Genomic DNA, 18322 nt, shown 5'->3' with positions numbered 1-18322 from the left:
ATTTCACGGCGAACTAGAAAAGCACTCGGCGAGTGCAAACCTCCGCCAAGCACCTCATTCCCCAGGTCATCATTGAAAGGTTCTAAATTGCTCTTGGCATATTCATACACCATTGATGAAAAGTAAAAGTGTATCAGATTTGATGTTTATTTTTCACCTGATTTTTAATCTGTAAATGGAGCTTTCAATGTTAAAATGTTATATTTTTCCCTGACCTCATCAGAATCAGCCTCTGACGGTGTGAATTCATCAGGAAGAGGATGAAACCCAGCTGTCCACCTGCCTCTCAATCATTTCGACGTATCCTATTGACGACTGCCCCCCCCACCTCAGAAAGACAAGCCAGCCTGGCCCCGTCCCTCGCCCTACTCCTATTCTCCCAGTGTGAAAGCGCCACACCAGGATGCAGCAGAGGCCACTGCAGCTCAAGAACGCCAGGCTCAATCATATTCAAGTGTGCTTTTATTGATTATTGAACAGTGACAATTTACTTTCTTTTCCACGCTCACAGTTAGTCTCTTCAGACAGAGATGGTTTCCACACCGTCGCTTATCCTTCATTAGATTGTAGGAGACACAGAAATCATTATTTCAGACGTAATCGCACATAAAGACTGAAAAATGATTGTTTTGGATACGGCCCTTTGACATTTCCTCTCCAACGATGGCTTCTATCCTAATATCGAATATTCTATCCTCTAAGCTGCTATAGCTTTTTCCAATAAACTAAATGGAGCCTCTGACTTGGCTAATGCTACCTCTGACCAGTGAGTCGAGACAGAGAAATGTGTTTTTAATACGGGAAAGTGCAGTTTTGACCTCTAAATGCAACTCGGCACCACAGGCAGGCGTAATATCATCAGCGATAACAGCAGAAAATAGCATAGAGGGGAATCGAATCAACAGAGACATGACCGATTGATGGATAGATGGATAGATGGAGGAGAGTTAGCGAGGTCTTCACCCTCTGTCCCGTTCTCACATGCAGCTCTCCTCCCGGGCCGATTGCGCTGAATTATCAGGCTTGCATGCCGAACCACTGAGAACGGGACAGATTTGCTTATGAAAGTGTTGCACATTTGCAGGGAGAGTGTAATGCATATAAGAAATAGCATTAGCATTCGATTTGCTCAAGGCTACATCGAGCATCACTAAGATGTGGCCGCATGCTCGTGCGCTGGGTAAACTCAGCCATAGATGGTAATCGGTGGTTTCGAGGCATCTTTAAATCTCTCAGCACCCGAGTCTAATTTCAAGCAGTAACCAGGCGTGGATAGTGAACAGCAACGGGGCGGACCGTTGGAGAATCAAAGTCATGAAATGCAGATTTCACACCATTTCACTTAACACAGCACAGCTGGCCTCTTTTTCTAATTAAAGGGTTAATAGAAATTTGAAACAATTTCACGGCCTTCGACAACAGCAGAATCCATTTGATGGAAATTAGACCGGAATAATTACATTTGTTGGGAACAGGGTGGTCGGAGAACGTCTGGTGCGGCAGCACGCAGTCAGCGAAGGCTTTTAGCTCGAGTGGAATATAACTGATGATTTCTGCGCGGTAATTCGATACAGTCCTCGTGAAACGTACTTCCTGTCAGTCTCTGGTTATTATGGAGTCCCCGTGAGCGGACGTCTTCGCTGACCAGCTGCAGTCTGAGCCGGCTCCTGTCCCCTGCGCTACAACAGCTGGCTTCTGGGAGGGGGGGGGGGGGGGGGGGGTCACCTGGCCTCGAGCCACCGCAACCCTTTTCCCTGCCAGAGGCAGAACTGGGTCTCCTTTCAGCAGCGTGCCCCACAGGACCACAGTCTGACCGCCTCCTTCATGCCGAGCTGCTCCCGTGCACGGCCTCGCTGCAGGAGACAAAGGGAAAGCAGAGGAATCGATACGAGGCCGCGTGTAAACACGACCCTACGCCCCTTCCAGCTGCAAATCCTCCTCTGCTTCGGTAACTTATTGACAGATGAGAGGCAGCGTTCGGCCCGCTCTGACGTCGTCTCTAGTTCATTTTCCTGCCAAGCAGCACAGCTCTACAGAAGAAGTTAAGCAACGATTTGCTCAGCGAGACATAGTTACTGGTGAGACCGCTGAATCCAGATGCATTTTGCGTTTGACTGTTTTACAGCAGAGGTGGCGCAGCGGCTGAAAGGATGGACGTTTTACAGCAGTTTTGTCATTCGCGTTCTGAGCGTGATTATTTGAAATAAGGTTCCTTATTAGCTTTTTAAAAGCTAAAAACGAAGTAGTCCCTGTTGTGCACATGCTAACGGGGACACATGCTATTGAAGCACGCCCCCACAAAAAAGTCGCAGCCCTGCTTCCCGAAGTCTGACAACCAAGCATTACTTTCTCAGTCACCGCTCAACTTTTCCTTTCCTTCAAGGCACGGGTAGAAATGCCACGTGATGACCCTGCGACACCCTGACGGTTCCATTTCAGGAAGCAGCAGTCTTCGTTCTGCTGTCGGACAGCCTGGAGCTACATATCCTCATTAGTCTCTTTCTCTGAGGCTATACAGACACCGGCGACACGTCCCCCGCTCAGAACCTGCTGATGGGCCGGCGCCGCCACACACCAGTTCACAGACACTGTCGAAACCAGTCGACTTACAGGAGCTGGGCAATCATCAAAATCAGCCAAGCTTTGAAACGCTCTGAATAGCATGAACATGCTGCTGCATAACGCTACACCCACCGCCATCTGCAGCAAAGTTTGCTGTGTAACCGTCTTTGGGTAAAATGAGGTAAAGTTAAAGACATCCTCAACTAAAACCTCTCAGTGATTTCAGAAGCTATAAAAGAATAAAAGCTTTAAGATATTGTTGGATGACATTCAAATATGTTCCGTCATGACTGTACAGAAAATATGAAGCGACATCAAAACGCCTTGACAAATGTTTAAACATGAAATTCCTTAAAATCCTCACAAAAAAGGTGAGAGTCTGGAAACAGACTGATAAATCTCAAGAGTCTGATTGGCCATGAATGCACCATGGAAAGATTCCAGATTGGGCTGCGCATAAGATAAAAAGCAATTTGATATGGTTTAAGAAAAATAGATTCAAACAGACAAAGGAACTGGATTTCATTTCTTTGATGGGCGACACATTTCACGCAACCCGACATGACATCAATGGCTGCTGCAAAGGTCTAAGAATCAATCTTCCAAGTCTTGCAGTATGGATAACGACAAGGGAACGCGTGTAGCTTTCCATAAATGTGGCATAGCACGTAAAACACAGGTGCATGATGGAAACTGACCCGAGGTGCGTGCCGTCTCACTTCAGCAGACCCTCAGTCTCCAGGGGAACTCAGTGACCGATAGCTGTACCTGGAGGAAGGACGAAACGCAAATCAATGCACCGTCTAAAAACACTGGGGGGGGGGGGGGGGGACTCGAAACAAACATCATGCAACGTCTACACAGAAGATCTGCTCATGCAACTCGAGCTTTGCTTGTTTTTGGATAACTTTGTAGTTTTTACATATTACAGTAAACAACCTGTACACAGCAAATAAAAGGTAACAGCAGCTCAACTGTACAGAAGATATTGGCATAGATTTGGCTTTGTTCATTTTTAGCGAGTTGCATTTACACTATCCTATTTTGTTAGTACACAGAACAGTTATTTTGGTACATAAAATGCACTCCTGGATGATATTGGAAGTCACTTTTTTTTTCCTTCTTACTTTTGAGTCGATTCTTTTATGTTGCAATGACTGTAACGGTATTTTAAGAAACTACGCATTTACCAGCAAGTTTATGTCAATGGATAAACACACTAGGAAATTAAACATTTAGGGTTAGGTTACCTTTACCGTGGAGTTCTCTAGGTTATAAGCATCCTCTCCATTGCACTGCCATTACGCTACTAAAGTAGCCATCGCGCCAGCATCTTTCATGACAATGAAACCTAGACCTGAATGGTGGTTTGAATTCAGTTATTTTTCAGATGCTATGAAAGCAAATTCTCATTAACGGTTACGACCACAGGTAAGAGGATTGAAAAAGTCTTATACATACCCAGGCATTCAATGCTTTAGAACTCTATACACATTAGGAAGCTATCCAGGTTATTTTAGAGGTCTTACCTCTGGGTCCTTTTTAAAAAGTATAGAAAGAGAGAGAGAGAATAAGTTGTGCTCTTTTGATAATCAATCAAGACATCATTTAGTAGGGTTAAAGTCTTCAGACGTCAATACATTCATTTAGATTTAAAATGTGGTTTTGAATGAGGAAAAAAAAAAAAGGAAAAACACCTACATCTGACTGCTGAAGGTTGTTTTTAAAAAGAAAAAAGCAATTTCAGAATTTTACTAGGACAGGAAACACATAATGCAAGTTAAGTTTCATAAAAAACAAACTAAGCTTTATTGACAAACTGCTGCAAAACATCTTTTGGACAGATTTAGTAACCTATTTAGGCAAGCTTACACATGTAGTAGCATAATGCATTTTATGGAGAGGGTACAGATACTAGTGGCAGAATAAGTACAGTTAGGATGTTTTAAAATATATACAAGAGTTCGGATTGAGCTGCAGGATCCCTTCTCTATAGAAATAGAAGACCCATGTGGAGATTTCTGTCCCAATCCTTCTTTGTGCATGCAGTTTATAGAGAATCAGATCGCAAAAGGAAGACCTGAACTGTTTTCAGCTTAACAAAGAGGCCATCTCTCAGCCGAGTTCATTAAATAAACTTTTTTTGTGTTTTTAACATGTAAAACAAATTGAGGATATTGAGGACAGTCCATCTCAACAGTGTCTATTAGGGCTATATTTCAAAACTCGAAGTACAATGACAAATATTGCTGCCTAACCATTAGAACTATTTAAAAACAAACCATCAAGAATGAATTGTACTGATTCCATTAACATTGATTATTTAACCGTCACTTAATTTAAGATTGTTTTTTTTTGTTTTGTTTCTATATTACATAATTGAAAGTTTATAAAGTGTTTTCTTTATTTGGTTACATTAACAGAATTTTGAAATGTAGCCTAAATGGGAATCTGCAACTGACCCGCGACAGATTCTTTGTATTTAAGAAAAACAATTAAAATGGATTCTTTTGACAAGCAGATAATATGAGCCACTAATTCTACTAGAAGGCTACTAAAAAAAAGTATGATCAACAATGCAAAAAGCCAGAGAAGGGTGAAAAGTCAGAGTCAGAGAGAAATAAAATACAGCAAATAAACAAAACTCCAAATGAAAAATAAGAAAAAAACTAAAACGACACCAGCTTCTCCTCACTAACCCATCTAAAAGCCGCTTTGGTTGGAAGGGTTGGTGGCTGGTTGCTTGCCGGTGCCACAAAGTAGGGCCGGGAGAGGGAGATCGGGATCGAATCTCAAAAAACCAGGTCCGATTCTCAGTTCCCAATTTTTCTCACGTATAAAGTCCAGCGTGTAAAAAAGACCAAACCAAAGACAAAACGGACAATTACTTTTGTCAGGCTGCTTAAAGCGAGCGCTGCCGTGGTCGACAGGCGCGAGTCGGGGGGTGACACATTAAGGGTCTGCTTCAGTACTGTCGGTAGGGGTGCTCCCGGTAAGACGTATTGGCACCTCTTGAAGGCGGGGCCTTTCCTGGAGTCGTCCGCTGGGTCCCGTTCCAGTCGTCCTGGCCTGGGGGAGGACACAGAAAAAGGTACACAAAAAGTGTAGTGGAATAATATAAAATCTCTCTGCACATGCTAAACATACAAAATGAAACATTCAAGTGTCTTCTTTCATCAGAAAAATAAAGTGTGTCGCCACCTTTTTTTGTCCCGGAGTTATTGGCCGTTGGAGAGAGGCAGATTTCAATGTCAGGGTTGGCAGTGAATGGTTGGGTTTCAAAAAAACATCTTACTCCATGGATCCAACAGCGGATTATCACCCAATATGGTAACTGGTCGCGTTGCTAGGTAGTGATGGTAATTAATCTGTACATTTAGTATTTTAGAATGCATTTTCTTCGTAATGTATTTTACATTTAGTCAAATTTATACAACCGCTTTTTATATTCAGCACCTAAATGAGGTCGCCTGACGTTCTCCTTACCGTAAGACTCGTATGATTCTGTGGTTTCTCCATGTCCATAGTCGTAGTATTCTGGCTCCCTGATGGTCAGAACAAGGAGAGGTCACACGTCTCAATCTCTGAAAACATCAAGTGTCTGCCGAGTGTAACATCTTGAGGGTGATAATTAGCTTTGAAAAATAATATCAAGGATCGGCTCTCTTGTATGAAACGCATTATTCCAACATTCCAACCTTTCAAACATGGAATATCATTAGTTGTGATAAAGCGTCGCTGCTGCTATCGGATCTGCTGAAGCGAAACCAACGACGTGGTAACGTGTGTGTACCTTGCGACATGCAGGTAGAAACCAAAGAGACATGTGATTCACTCACGCCTGCGGCTGGTTGTAATAGCTGTCGTATGCCTCGTAGGACGCGTCCGTGTAGCTCTCGTCGTAGCCCTGGAGAAACGCAAAAAAAACCCTAGTGAGATTTTTTTTCTTCTTTTTTTAAAGAGACCTGTTCATGAATCATGAATGTCAAGGTGTCCAAGTGCTACGTTTGCATGAAAGAAGACGCGCTCCCTCGTGTCCCGAGCATCCCAAGTCACTTAGAAACAGAGCATTAACCTGTTGGAGGTCACATTTAGCTGCGTCAGAACCCACAGCCTCAAGTCTCGGCAAAAACAAACAGCTAATTATGTGTCTGTTGGTTGTGTCTACATCGTCAGCGACAACATGTCCAAGGACACAGGCGCCCCCATTCATGTCGAAACCCCTGAATACGGGCAAACAGGCACGACCATGGCCTTCATTCAGTCGACAGATGCACGCCTTTACAGTCCTACAGTACAATGTGTGAAATTTCACTTTTCAGATTCTTAGTTTGAAGAGTGACCCTTTTCCTTCATGGGACGTAAATCCAGTTCACAGAGATCACTCACGAAAACAAAACAACAACATCTGAACCAACCTGTGCTTGGGACACTCTAAACCGCCACACTGGTGATACTCACATATTCCTCGTAGCCCTCAGCAGCTGCAGCAGGGGTGTGCTGGTGAGCGGGCGGAGGTCCCATCCTCTGGGGGGGGCCGCCGGTCGGTGGCCTGGCACGGGGCGCTACGGCTCCCCTTGCGGGTGCTGAAGGGGGTCCTCCTCGGCCTGTTGGGGCGCCTCTCACCGCACCTCCTCTGGCTGGTCCACCTCGAGTCACACCTCCCCTCGGGGCAGCGCCGCGAGGAGGCATCCCCCTCCCCCTGGAGAGAGGAACAGCATTAACACTGTATTCCTTTACGTGAAGGAATCGGTCAATATTCCGGGGGGGGGGATGCTTAATCACTTTCTTAATGTTGGAGGAATCAATACCATTAAACATGAAGTCAGTTCCTGCAACCGTTTGGCTCGGATTAGCACAAAGCCTGGAAACAGATGGAAACAGCGAGCAGCTCTCTCCAAAGGTAAGAACATCGTTCCATCTTGCTTTTGCTCAAAAGACAAACGTGAACTCAAGATATAGCCGACGTGTGTATTTTACACTTAGCATAGATGTTTCTCCTTGATTTGAATCGTGACATTAAGCTAGACTAACACCCTCTGGCACCGGCTACATTATCTACGGTACGATGCGATAATGATCGTCTCATCTAACGTCAGACAAAAGTACATTCTGTCAGGAAGTTCAGAAACACGAGCAACAAAGAAACGGCGTTAATACTCGTCTTCTGGTTTGCTCGTGACTTTCAGATACACTGATAGAGTAGTAAACGAACAACAATGTCTCTGTACTTCAGGTCGTGCTCCAGCAGCCGTTACACAAAAGCAATCTGTGTATACATGCATCTCCACACCTGTGAACTCCAGCAGGAGGGACGCCGCGGCCCCTGACTGGCATGCCCCCTCGGCCTCTGGCGCCGTGCTCCTGGCCCCCGTTCAGATAGCCCATCTCCATGAACTGCTCTTGGCAGATATCGTCCATCATATCCTACACACACACACACACACACGCAAGAAAAGAAACCCAGGTGGTGAGAAACAAGAGGAAAGGTGCTCGGATGGTGCACAGACGAAAAACAAAGAGGAGGGGAAAGGATGCAACAGAAAGGAGCCGGTGTGAAAGAACAAGTAATGAATAAAAGAGTGCAACAACTATTACGGAGCCGTCCCTCCCAAGCAATCTCCGTGCCAACGACTCGGCGTTAAGGAGAATGGTGGTCCTGGATGTGGGAGATTGGAAACCATCCATCCCACCCTCCCTGCCTTCCTGTGCCAGTCTCCACCATGCACAAAATGTAAATCAATCCTCGACAAGTCCTGTGTGAACGCATCAACGGCCATCTTATTCTAGCCACAAAAGCGAGCTCGGATGAATTAACGGAGCCGCTAGTCTGAGCAGCATAGTTCCTTTCTCCTGAGTTCAGTCCTCAGATCTGTGACGGCGCTCTAATGATGAGGAGGATAAACACGACTGCAGCTACATTCAACAGTCCAGGGAGCTGAAACATCTCTACCATCTTGCAATACTTTAAGTATTACAGTCTGCAGAAAACATTTTCTAAAGGAGACCGTGTTGGGGATCTGTAAATCCGTCAAGCAAGAGAAAGGCTCTGCTTTGTATTTACATCGGTAGAGCGATACAAGCCTTCAGAATCCAAGCCCTAAAGAGGAACAGATAAAACGCACACCCACCCATGTCCTTAACATAAAGTGAGACTCAATGGACAGCAGGGCTGCACAATGTGACATCATACATACATACATACATTCCTTTCGTTGCAGCCTCCTCACATAATATCAACATTTACTGCCACATTAATTTTGTATTTTTGGAACCGTGCGCCCCTCATTGCTTTCCCTCTCCTCGCGTTTCCCCACATAGATTCAATTAGGCGGGTTGCTCAGATAAATCAACGACAAAAAAAGTTCCACGAGGAGAGAGACGAGCATTTTCACTATCAACTGAGATAAAACAAGAAACGTAAAGAAAAGGAAAAAAAAAAAAATGGTATTTACTGCCCAACGGAAAATAACTCAAATCTAATATTTGCTGTTAAAGACGTTACTTTCGTAGCTGTTACTTGTCTCAATTGTCAATTTAGAGACTAAATAATTTGAATACACCTCCAACAAATCAATGAGGTGAAACAAAGAGTCATCAAAAGACGTGTTGAGACAGGTCCACACAGAAAAGCCAACAGACAGTCTGACTCACCGGGAACAGGAACTTCTTGACCTCCTCCATTGCGTGCGCCATGCGCAGGTAGGCCTCCGGCACGGGGGCAAACACCTCGACGAACACATGCAGCTCCATGGACAGGTGTGCGTACTTGGGCTCGCCACCTTTCCTCAGCCCCTCCTCCTGGAACAATGTCACGGGAGTGTTCACGAGTCAAAGAGAGCACACTGCCAACTCTGCAAGGAAAGTCATCTTGCAATGCATGATGGTATTCCCTCCTCGTCTACAGTGCATGAGACAAAGGTGCAACGCTGCTTTCCTTTATATAGAGGAGTATAACATCAAACGGGCTTATCAGAATCATTTTAGGTTTCCCTGAACGGATGTGAGGCGCATGGATGCACGTTCATCCTACGAGGTGAGACCATCTGGGCTCTCCGCCTGCCATCCTTCTCAAAACACAGGGCAGATGTGCCGTGGCTTCAGGTAACCTCCTCACAGGTGTGTAACCCAGATGTGTGTTCTTATGCATTACCTTGGTTTTGTCTCTCATGGACCCTTTGCCCAGTACAGAAATCTTGGCTCCGGTTTCTTCTTGCAAACGTTTGATTGTATTGCCCTGAGGTCCCAAAATCTTCCCCACGAAATTGAACTAAGAGCAAAACAAAGAGGCGCAAAATAATTTCAGAGTCGAAAAGGCAGTTTTCATTCTAGAGTGCAGCAGCTGTAATGTCGGGGGTTGCGTTGCAAGTATTCTGTTATCACTGATTTACAAGAGACGAGTGATTAGGAGCCCCGGGGTCCTGTGAGAACCACCACGAACTATTCACATGAAATGTCTAAGCAGTCCAATCTCTGCCTCCTCAATCTTCAAACAAAGTACTAACCATCGGTATATGATGCGTACTAGTTAGCTTTTACTACCAAAAACCATTAGGAAAAAGAAAGTCCTATTTGAGTTGTAAAAGTAGCTTTTGTAATCTTAAAACATGGGTAAAGTATCTTTATGTCTGCTCCCTGGAGGCCGTCTTGCCTTCCTGATCGCCCACCTACATCATATCGATCTGATATTCTAGTCGAGGGAGTATCTACAGATGTTATCCTTGTTCTTCTATGGGATGAACATCTCAAAGAAAGCGGTGACTCCAAACAGAGACAATGATGCATAAAGTTTACACAAGCTTTGCAAGTTTTCCCACGTAAATTGATGGAAATAAATTCATCTACATGCAAATCAAACGTAACTTGAAACGCAATGTGTTGTTTTGACTTTTAAAAGACATTCTGCCCCAAAATAGCTGCTTTGTCGTCAAAACAAATAAAGCAAAACAATTACATGATAAATGCATACATTAATTTATTTTATGCAAATCTGTCTGCAAAAAAAAAAAAAAAAAAAAAAGAGATCCAGATCTATTATATTTTAAATCCTGTCAGCGTCTGCTGTAATGATAATCTGGATCCAAACAATCAAGGCTGAGAAGAGTAATTTGAGAGTACAAAATAACTCAGTGGCATTTTGTAATTAAATTCTGTTTCGGTTTAATTCAAGCGGGACAAAGAGGAAGAAAAGAAAAGAAATCAAGGGCAAAGAAGTCTCACCTTCGGGTATTGTTTGACAGGTATGAGCACGCGTTCCTTAAGTTTGATGTTCTTTGTTGTGAAAAGGTCCAGGTATGTTTCTGCCTCCTTCTTTGTCTCATCTTTCTGGATTCTATCAATTTCTAGAGGGGGAGAGGTAACATTTCAGGCAAAATAGACATCAGTTATGGGAGGGGAGGATTTATGTGCACGTATCTATATGCATCAAATAAGCATTGATTTTCAAGTGTGCAGGTCATAAACACGCCGAGTGTACTGGTTAAAATTAATAGACAGATATACTATCGCACTTTTCCAATATTGGTTTCACTGACATTAGAGGAGACATTCATTTTTTAATATGATAAAATGGTTTAAAAAAAGAAGGATACATGTACCGGTAATGCATTTCATGAAGCGATTTGTTATTATTACATAACCGAAAAGATTGTAACTCATCATCCAATCATTTTTTTAATCAAAACTTTAAATGTTTTGTGTGCAGCTTCTCTCCTGTATGGGATCGTTTCTTTTATAGTTTTTGTTTTTGTCACTGGAAACAGTCTTTCATTTCAAGTTATAAGACACGTAAATAACTCATTTTAGATTCTGAGAACTGTTGATCGACTATTTCAAAACAACAACAACAACAACAACCAAGCCATATCATAAATCTGCTGCTTAATCCTGAACCCTTTTTAACATGCTTTTCACTGCGGCATTACTGAGAAGCAGCAACCATTTCTTCCCTGGACCTTCTATCGTCTCTCCCATGCGGCTCAACACCTTGTCTCTGGCTCCCATCACTCTCAATAGCATCATCGCTGACCTTCGTCTCCTTATACCCGGCCCAGATCCTAAAACATGTCAGAAACTCCACAGTTTGACCCACAGATCACAGACTGAGGGACTCTAAAATGCCCAACGGCTCAAAGTGACACTTCATCTTTGTGGATCGTTCTCAATTTCCATTTCAGAAACGGTCTCTATTCTGCACGCGCTGTAATACGAAAGAGAACTCCTCAATTACAACCACAATTAACCCTCAGCTCTTAGTTCCTGAATGGCACGAAATGGTGAGAGCATCCCATCATAGCGAAGCTCTTTGTGTGTCCATTTTGTCTGACTGGCTGCTTCTCCAAGGTGCAGACCCCCCCCTGGGATAAGATCCAGACCCCCCCCTGGGATAAGACCCAGACCCCCACCTGGGATAAGATCCAGACCCCCCCCCCCCCCACCAGGGATAAGATCCAGACCCCCCCCACCTGGGATAAGATCCAGACCCCCCCCACCTGGGATAAGATCCAGACCCCCCCCACCTGGGATAAGACCCAGACCCCCCCCACCTGGGATAAGATCCAGACCCCCCCCCCCCCCCACCAGGGATAAGATCCAGACCCCCCCCACCTGGGATAAGATCCAGACCCCCCCCCCCCCCACCAGGGATAAGATCCAGACCCCCCCCACCTGGGATAAGATCCAGACCCCCCCCCCACCTGGGATAAGATCCAGACCCCCCCCCACCTGGGATAAGATCCAGACCCCCCCCCCACCTGGGATAAGATCCAGACCCCCCTCACCTGGGATAAGATCCAGACCCCCCACCTGGGATAAGATCCAGACCCCCCCCACCTGGGATAAGATCCAGACCCCCCCCACCTGGGATAAGATCCAGACCCCCCCCACCTGGGATAAGATCCAGACCCCCCCCCCACCTGGGATAAGATCCAGACCCCCCCTTGGCACCTGACTTCCACACATGGTGCCTTCGTCTTAATTCAAATAGATAGCATCCAGCACGCTGACCGTTTTATCCGGTTAAACGCCGCGGGCAACTTTCCCTTTTGCGTCTCGTCCCGACCACCGTCACGGGGCAGGCGAGGGCAGACCGGCGGAAGGTTACTGACCGCCTGCCGGCTTTGAAATAAGCAAAACAAACAACAATTTATCCAGAAAAAAACTAGACGCGAACCGGAGCCTGCGCGTTACCGGAGGAAACGCATTCGACGCGGAGCAGCTCGGGAGAGGAAGCGGGGAAACGTTCCGCGTCACCTCCGCTTCAGGCGGTTTACGACCTCCGCGCCATTAACTTAGACGCGTTCAAACGTTACGCGACAAGGCGCCGCGTGGTCGGTAAATACATGACGGGGGGGGGGGGGGGGGGGCTCATTCTAAACACAAAGCATACATCCATAAAATAAATGCAACAATAACCAACTTTACCTGCGTTTAAAAGTTTCATGGCGTGCGTGAACGACGTGTCTAGGCTGTCCTTCTCCGCCAGGAGCTCGGGGAGGTATTTGTCGTCGTTCTCCATCTTGGCTTTAATGGAGTGGTGGGGTAAAAAAAAAATGAAGAAAAAAAAAAAAGCCCAACAACTGTATAAAAAGTATTCCAGTTACGCAACTACGGACCGCCGTGTATCCTCCGCGCTGACGGCGCTTAGCATGAGGCTCCCGCTCGGTTCTAAGACGGACAAGTTCCGCTCCGGTGCGCCGCGGCCGCTCCCCGCTGTGCTCGCCTCCTTCCGCGCAGCAGCAGTGGCCGGTTGGAAACGGGAGGGAAGCACAAATAGGGAAGGGGGAGACAGAGGAGCAGCTGTCCGACTCGAGCCGGCGGAAGTGAGCTCAGATGGTCGCAAGTTCTCCGAGTGACACCGCCTACTGGTCGCTGAGTGGACGAGCACCGCCTACTGGTCGCTGAGTGGACGAGCACCGCCTACTGGTCGCTGAGTGGACGAGCACCGCCTACTGGTCGCTGAGTGGACGAGCACCGCCTACTGGTCGCTGAGTGGACGAGAGCCGCCTACTGGTCGCTGAGTGGACGAGAGCCGCCTACTGGTCGCTGAGTGGACGAGCACCGCCTACTGGTCGCTGAGTGGACGAGCACCGCCTACTGGTCGCTGAGTGGACGAGAGCCGCCTACTGGTCGCTGAGTGGACGAGCGCCGCCTACTGGTCGCTGAGTGGACGAGCGCTGCGATCAGGTTTCAGTACTGGGCCGGGCTCTGCCCTGCTTTGTGTTGCGATAAGAAACACCAGACGACTCTGAAGCGTTGAACTAATTACTGCGAGGTAAACGTTTCTCAACATGAACTTAATACAAAATTATCATAATATTTGAAGTCTGTCAAATATAATATATCTGCAGACATATTCCAAAATCTAATATGTATTTGAATTGTAACTACTGACTAAACGATTTTATTAAGTGTACATTAATTGATGTGAGTGGTATAGTGATAGATTACGCACCTTCAGCATGTAATTTGTGAGTTTAATTTCAGCCCAGGGTACCTGCACTTTCATTCCAGGCTCTCTCCTGCCCCTCAGTGGCGACATTGACGATGACAGAAAGTACAAGCCAGGTTTCAGTCTCATTCTCCACGTTCCTTTTATTGTCTGTCGATTCAAAACTCGTGCAAAGGATAGAGGTTGTTGAGCAGACCCAACTTCTATGACACTCACTAAGCATTGATTCTGACTGTTCGGATTGTGATAATGAACCTTTTCCCCCACAAGTGACTGGGGTGTCAGGGGTCAAAGGTTAGAACTGGTTCAATGCACGCACAGCAAGAGCAGATCGTTCCACGTGCAATGGCTCTTTAAGTATGTATTATCCGCAGGCAGATGCTCTGAAAACAAACAGCAAAAGAAAATCCAGATCATTTGTCGGTCAGCAGACGGACTGAAAACTATTAAGACTGAATGCAGCCGTACCCAGAAATGTATCTGCTCCAAACCAATTAAGGCAAAAATTGTCTGCAATAAATACTTATGGGAGGCCGAAAACCCGCTCTAACTATTAGCATTCGGTTTGATCTATCTCTGACTGTTACAGCGTTATTAGTGTCGGGATGGGCGGGGGGTTGCAAGGTTGTCTTGACTCCTCTTGTCATTGACAGAATGGCTAGCATGTGAGTTGAATTTCAATTGGCTCATAAAAGGAAGACTTACTTCTCTTGGCAGGTGGAGGAGTTCCAATCCGATAGCTTGTGCTTTTACCGTCTGGTTGAGTGGACTTTGCCTGTCCCCTAACATACTGAGTGGCAGTCTGGGGGTAAACAGGGGCAGATGGAAAGAGGTAAACAATACAATTAAACTGAAATGTGTCAAAACTATTCCACATCTTTGCATAAGGCCATTTATTTTATTTAAAAAAGATAGCAAGAATTCGATGTAGCTTCATCCTATTTTGGGTAGAGGCGCCTGCATAACAGCATTACCAACACCACAGGACTCCGAAGCTGCAATAAAGTCAAAGTAATGAAATTCTTAGCAGCTCCTTTTTACAAACTGCAGTGAAACAAAGAGTCTACAGCTGGGCTTATGTCATGCAATGAAATGTGAAAAGTGGCGCTTTGTATACTTTGATCCTTTAGTCAGTGCATTGAGGGTATTCCTATTCTTGGGCAGTTTCTGCATCAAAGTGAGTGAGCGAGGTGGCTCGGTTCAGTCTGAGGGTCACGCTCAGTTTAGCATCGCTACAAGGCCAGAGAAACCTTTTTCCCCATGAAAGCTTTTAGAACTGTCACACCTGCTTAGGTCTGTAGCACTGCAGCCCCTAACGCCCCTCGTTCTCCCCAACGCTCCCCCGACCCACTACGGAAAGCAATCTCTCCCGCCATCCCAGGCTTAGACGCTCTCTGTTCCCGTTATGCACGATAGGTGACTATTGATTGATGAGTTCCTTTGTGTGTTCCTTTTTCTGGTAGTCATCATTTTATTTATTTGTTTGTTTCACATGTCACTCAGCAACAGGAATGACAGTATCTGCATGATATTTATTGGTGGCAGCACCATATCGCTTACCCATTTTTGTTGTCCATGTCCAAATGTTTTATTTTAATTAACCTGCTGTGACTCTCTCTGTTGGGGGAAAGTTACTTCCTTGATCGCTTCCAGTTATGAAATTAATTTGCATCTGTGATTTCAGTAAATGATATGGATGTCTGTGCCTTATGAATAAGTGAAAAATACAATTCTACACATTTGAGTTTTTCAAATCTAAATTATGTGTATAGTTTTGGAACTAGTCCTATCTTTTGGCAAATTTGCTGTCATGGTTTGGGACACACTGATAATAATAGATCAAATTATAGTGTACACAGGAGCAGACCTTCTCCTTTTTGTCTGTTTCTACTGAAAAAAAAAATCATAATTTGGCTTTCATCTCAAGGGCTCCTCGCCCACAACAGGTGCTCTGTCACAGCCAAAGCTCAGATCTCACGCTGCTATAGCTTGGAGACACGGGAACATCAAACAGCCCATTTGATATGTCAAACCATGGTCTCTCCTGCCTTTCTGAGCTGAACAGTGTCTAGAAAGCATAAATGTTCTCAATACCGTCTGAAACCAAAAGAGGATTTAGGACTTGGTTTTCCACGCCAGTAATTATAAATGCTTTTGGTCTTTCAAAGGCTGGCGGCAGCTGGAGATCAGAGGCCCTTCATGCCGTTAAAGCTCTGTAAAGAAATGTCAGGACTGTTGAAATGCTCCCCATCTTCATCTGCTTTCTACCTTCAGGGCATTTATAAAAAAATCCATCCCACATCGATATTTCAACGATTGTTGCAAATGACTTCCCTTTATAGTGCCTCTATTAAGCTGCTTTTCTTTTAAGGTGAAATAGACGGGTAAACGTGAGGGGAGAAGCCCTGTCTCTGAGCTTCTTTTCAGGGTTCCCTTTGATCGAGAGCGATATGTGCGTGTTTGAGTGGCTGTGTGAATGCAATGCATTTATATGTCTGCATATGTCCATGTAAACAGTAAACAAAAACACTACGTTCCCATGAGGCAAAGCTGCTTGATCAAATAAAGTCCTCTAAGGGAAGTGATAGGATGTGTGTGTGTGTGTGCGTGCGCCTTCAGATTGAAAGGAGAGATTAGACATCACGGACGCAACCTTAAAAGCAATTAAGGAAAAAAGAGAGACGAGGCTGCCGCTGCAGTCACCGAACTTTCCTTACATCGTTACCCCTGGCTCTGATTGATTTAGCTGGCGACTCGTCCTAGGTGTAGCCCGCCTCTCACCCATAAGGGGCTGAAGACGAACGAATTAATGAATTCTCAAAATGTATAATGTGCCACGTGTGAACAAAGCTCATTGAACCTCATGGCAAACGGTGAAAATAAACGACCAATCCAGAGATAAATCCTGTTAATCAGGCACGTTTGACCAGAATGCAACAGAAGTATTAACACATTGCTAAAAATATATACCGGTATATGAAAGGAAATCTTTAAATATGTGGAGTCGACATTAGCCTCATCACAATTCAGCTTTCTGCAGATGAGTCTGAAACTCTGTTACTGCTCGTACGTCAGTATATGTTCTGTTTATCTTCGTAAAGCTGAACACCCGAGCCAAAGCTGTGCGTGTTTAGCTGTCCGCCTGATATCTAAATCCCGTTTTGCATGCAGTCCACCGAGCCCACAGCTGCACAGTGAAAAATCAAGCCACACATTGGTAATTTCAAGCACAATGTTTTATCTCTCACCTCTCGTCTCTGCTCGGAGGGCATTCACAAACAAATCTGCACACTTTACAAATGTTTGTGGAGAGACTTGCTTACACGGACAACAAAGTGCACCATCAATCCAAGCCCTGCAGGTTTTTCTACTTTATTTTAACACATATCAAGAAACTTACCTCTTTCCTGTCGTTTTGGGTCATCTGATTGTCTGGGAGGCTCAACCTCCTCCTCCTGTTAAGGTTTTCCGGGTCCTTTTTGAATGTCGAGGCACATTTGTCATGGTTTGGCCTTTAGAAAAGGCACGCATGCACCTCACGTGCCCACGGATAACACACACCGACACATGCCTGAGTAAAAATACATTCACGCATAAGCTGTGGGTGAAGCAGAGGGCGAGGCCTCGACTCAACACCTGGATCTAGACAGCTGGTTTGATGAGGTCTGATGTGGCCTTGGGCGCGTGAAACGCTGCATATTTAACAGACTTGCTCAGCCACCAGCAGTGTTTCCTGCGGCGCTGAGGTCAGGCGGTGATGTAACCTCAGCAGCCGTGGCTGTTACTCAGATGAATTATTAAGAACGTTCTTCCGTGGTGGTGTCTGGTTAAATTCCCTTCACACCTTTCAGCCAAAGGGAGGCCAGTTCAGTAAAACCTGTGGTGCTGGGAAAGTATTTAAGGAAACCCAAACTTTCCTCAACTTTAATGACACACTATAGGAAAAAAAAAATAAAAAGCAGAAGATGACTGACTATTGCTGTACACATCATAAATTATCATCTACACATTAAGTTCTATTTTAAAGAAATAATATGTAGCCTTCCTGCAATATACGTAGGGACTTCAATGTGGCTGTGTTAGCCCTGAAATGATGAACTGGCAACCAGGGTGCATGCTGGGAAACATCAGATGGGATAAGCTCCCGCCCCAGTGTAATGGATAAACATACAGGAAACAGCTTTGCTCCAAATACGATCACCATCATACCTTGCGATTAAGCCTGGTTCTTTTGTGTGAGCTGCGCTATTCAGAGCCCCCCCCCCCCCCCCCCCCCATAGAAGACTACATATAGCTCTATTTCTAACTCAG

At 45.3% G+C, this 18322-nt stretch overlaps 1 protein-coding gene and 1 long non-coding RNA gene across 2 annotated transcripts; both read right to left on the bottom strand.

Moving 5' to 3' along the window:
- Window positions 1-4347: 4347 nt before the first annotated feature.
- On the bottom strand, window positions 4348-13078 carry LOC137917056 (KH domain-containing, RNA-binding, signal transduction-associated protein 1-like). Its single transcript, XM_068759939.1, has 9 exons — window positions 12985-13078; window positions 10783-10904; window positions 9716-9832; window positions 9217-9363; window positions 7856-7989; window positions 7024-7264; window positions 6402-6469; window positions 6019-6107; window positions 4348-5631 (listed from the first exon to the last, which is right to left on the bottom strand). Exons 1-9 carry the CDS (start codon window positions 13076-13078, stop codon window positions 5528-5530), a joined length of 1116 nt encoding a protein of 371 aa, XP_068616040.1. The 3' UTR covers window positions 4348-5527.
- Window positions 13079-14153: 1075 nt separating this feature from the next.
- On the bottom strand, window positions 14154-17527 carry LOC137917057 (uncharacterized). The gene is made up of 3 exons (XR_011106548.1): window positions 17412-17527; window positions 14717-14813; window positions 14154-14394 (listed from the first exon to the last, which is right to left on the bottom strand). It is a non-coding gene; the product is annotated as an uncharacterized lncRNA (long non-coding RNA).
- Window positions 17528-18322: the final 795 nt, after the last annotated feature.

This window comes from Brachionichthys hirsutus, unplaced genomic scaffold (genome assembly GCF_040956055.1).
Source record: "Brachionichthys hirsutus isolate HB-005 unplaced genomic scaffold, CSIRO-AGI_Bhir_v1 contig_525, whole genome shotgun sequence".
Taxonomy (NCBI): domain Eukaryota; kingdom Metazoa; phylum Chordata; class Actinopteri; order Lophiiformes; family Brachionichthyidae; genus Brachionichthys; species Brachionichthys hirsutus.
The sequence above is the reverse complement of the archived record's forward strand: the minus strand, read 5'-3'. Positions and strand labels throughout refer to the sequence as shown.

What these genes read in the sequence shown, in the direction of transcription:
- LOC137917056 (XM_068759939.1), bottom strand. Translation starts at nt 13,078, where the DNA reads ATGGAGAACGACGACAAATACCTCCCCGAGCTCCTGGCGGAGAAGGAC. An exon ending in CCTCCTGCTGGAGTTCACAG is followed by an intron (nt 7,265 to 7,855) that starts GTGTGGAGATGC and finishes TCCTCTCTCCAG; the next exon opens with GGGGAGGGGGATGCCTCCTC. An exon ending in CGTCAGGCGACCTCATTTAG is followed by an intron (nt 5,632 to 6,018) that starts GTGCTGAATATA and finishes GTCCTCCCCCAG; the next exon opens with GCCAGGACGACTGGAACGGG.